The sequence below is a fragment of the Carya illinoinensis genome, chromosome 14 (genome assembly GCF_018687715.1).
Source record: "Carya illinoinensis cultivar Pawnee chromosome 14, C.illinoinensisPawnee_v1, whole genome shotgun sequence".
In the NCBI taxonomy this organism is placed as follows: domain Eukaryota; kingdom Viridiplantae; phylum Streptophyta; class Magnoliopsida; order Fagales; family Juglandaceae; genus Carya; species Carya illinoinensis.
The window spans coordinates 19,530,796-19,532,676 of NC_056765.1; the positions used below are offsets into that span (position 1 = coordinate 19,530,796).

At 40.9% G+C, this 1,881-nt stretch overlaps 1 protein-coding gene across 1 annotated transcript; it reads left to right on the forward strand.

Annotated features, from left to right (window-relative positions):
* Positions 1 to 265: 265 nt before the first annotated feature.
* On the forward strand, positions 266 to 1,507 carry LOC122293676. Its single transcript, XM_043102190.1, has 2 exons — positions 266 to 430; positions 482 to 1,507. Exons 1-2 carry the CDS (start codon positions 266 to 268, stop codon positions 1,505 to 1,507), a joined length of 1,191 nt encoding a protein of 396 aa, XP_042958124.1.
* Positions 1,508 to 1,881: the final 374 nt, after the last annotated feature.

The window sequence follows — 1,881 nt, forward strand, 5'->3', positions numbered from 1 at the left end:
GTTGTACCAATAGATATAATCATGCCTGCAAGCATGATTACTCATTCCAGTATGTTTTTAGTATGTACTGTAGTGCGAAACAAGCTGCATTTTTCCTATATTCATCACCCATTCAACTTCTCGTACAATTCTTTGCTAACAAACTACATTGCTAAAAGTTGTTCTATCCATTTAACTCTGTCAGAGTCTTAATGGAGTCCACTTCATATTAACTTATATCAAGAGCAACGTTACTGTGGCCTACTTTTGTGCTACCAAGATTTAAATGGATAAATCTTGGATGCATATTGAAGATAGATTGCGGTCCCATGAATATGCTGAAGGAGTTAATCATTTCTTATCAATGGCTCAATCCAATTCTCCTTCCAGTGACTCCATTAGGTGCCCTTGTCGGATATGTCATAATAACTTCTTCCAGCCATTTACTGTTGTGAGGGATCATCTATTTTTGAGAGGGATTGATAGAAGTTATACTCAATAGATATTTCATGGAGAAGATGATCCTTTTCATGCCAACCGGTCAGACGATGAGGATGATGGAGATGATACTGGAGAGTACATTGATGACGTCGATGAGATGTTAGATGACATTCGGGTGGGATCCTTCATGGATGATATTATCGGTTTAAATGCTAGTGGTAGTGATGATGATAATGCACAGCCCAACGTTGGGACTTCTAGACACCAGACGTTTGAACAGTACGTCGAGGATGCAAGTCGTCCACTATATCCATCGTGTACAACCTACTTAAAGCTATCATTTATGGTGAAGTTGCTTCACATCAAGACAATCGGGGGTTGGAACGTGAAGTCATTTAACATGGTGCTAAAGCTATTGAAGTCTGCATTCCCGAGTGCTCTCTTGCCTGAAGACTATAATGATGCACGTCAGCTAGAGCGTGGGTTGAGATTTAGTTACACCAAAATCCATGTATGCCCAAATGACTGTATGTTGTTTTGGAAAGATGATGAAGACAAAGATGAATGCTCTAAATGCAACGCATCTAGGTGGATCTCAATGACGAGTAAACACCGGGTACCTCAGAAAGTGATGCGTTATTTTTCATTGAAGCCTAGGTTGCAATGCCTTTATCTATCGAAGAAGACAGCAAAAGCCATGCGATGGCATAAAGAGGGTTGTATTGATGATTCGAACTGTATGAGGCATCCAGCTGATTCCAAAGTTTGGAAAGATTTTGACAGGAAACATGATTGGTTTGCCAAAGATTCTCGTAATGTCCGTCTTGGACTGGCGAGTGACGGGTTCAACCCGTTCAATAACATGAGCAAGCCCTATAGTATATGGCTAGTAATACTTGTACCTTACAACTTGCCACCTTGGTCTTGCATAAAAGACCCATACTTTATGTTGACCTGTTTGATACTTGGTCCTAAATCACCAGGAAATGATATCGATGTCTTCATGCATCCTTTAGTTGATGAGTTGAAAGAATTATGGGAGGTTGGTATTGAGACATATGATGCATTCAGTTCTGATGTTTTCTGATTACGTGCATCTTTACTTTGGACTATAAATGACTTCCCTGCATATGCTAATCTTTCTGGGTGGAGCACGAAAGGGAAGTTGGCATGTCCTGTGTGCAATGTTGATACCGATTCTATGTGGTTGGCGTATGGGCCTAAACATTGTTATATGGGCCACCGTCGATGGTTGGCCCTGGACCACCCTTGGAGAAAGAAAAAAACGTGTTTTCAATGGTGCCAACGAGGTTCGGATTTAGCCAGCAAAGCTTTCAACCTAAGCTATATTTGAATCATTATCGATGGTCCCGAACGTGCAATTCGAGAAAAGTTCACAGAAGAGGAAACGGGCACCACAAGAATTAAACTGGACAAAGAAAAGCATCTTCTTCGATCCCT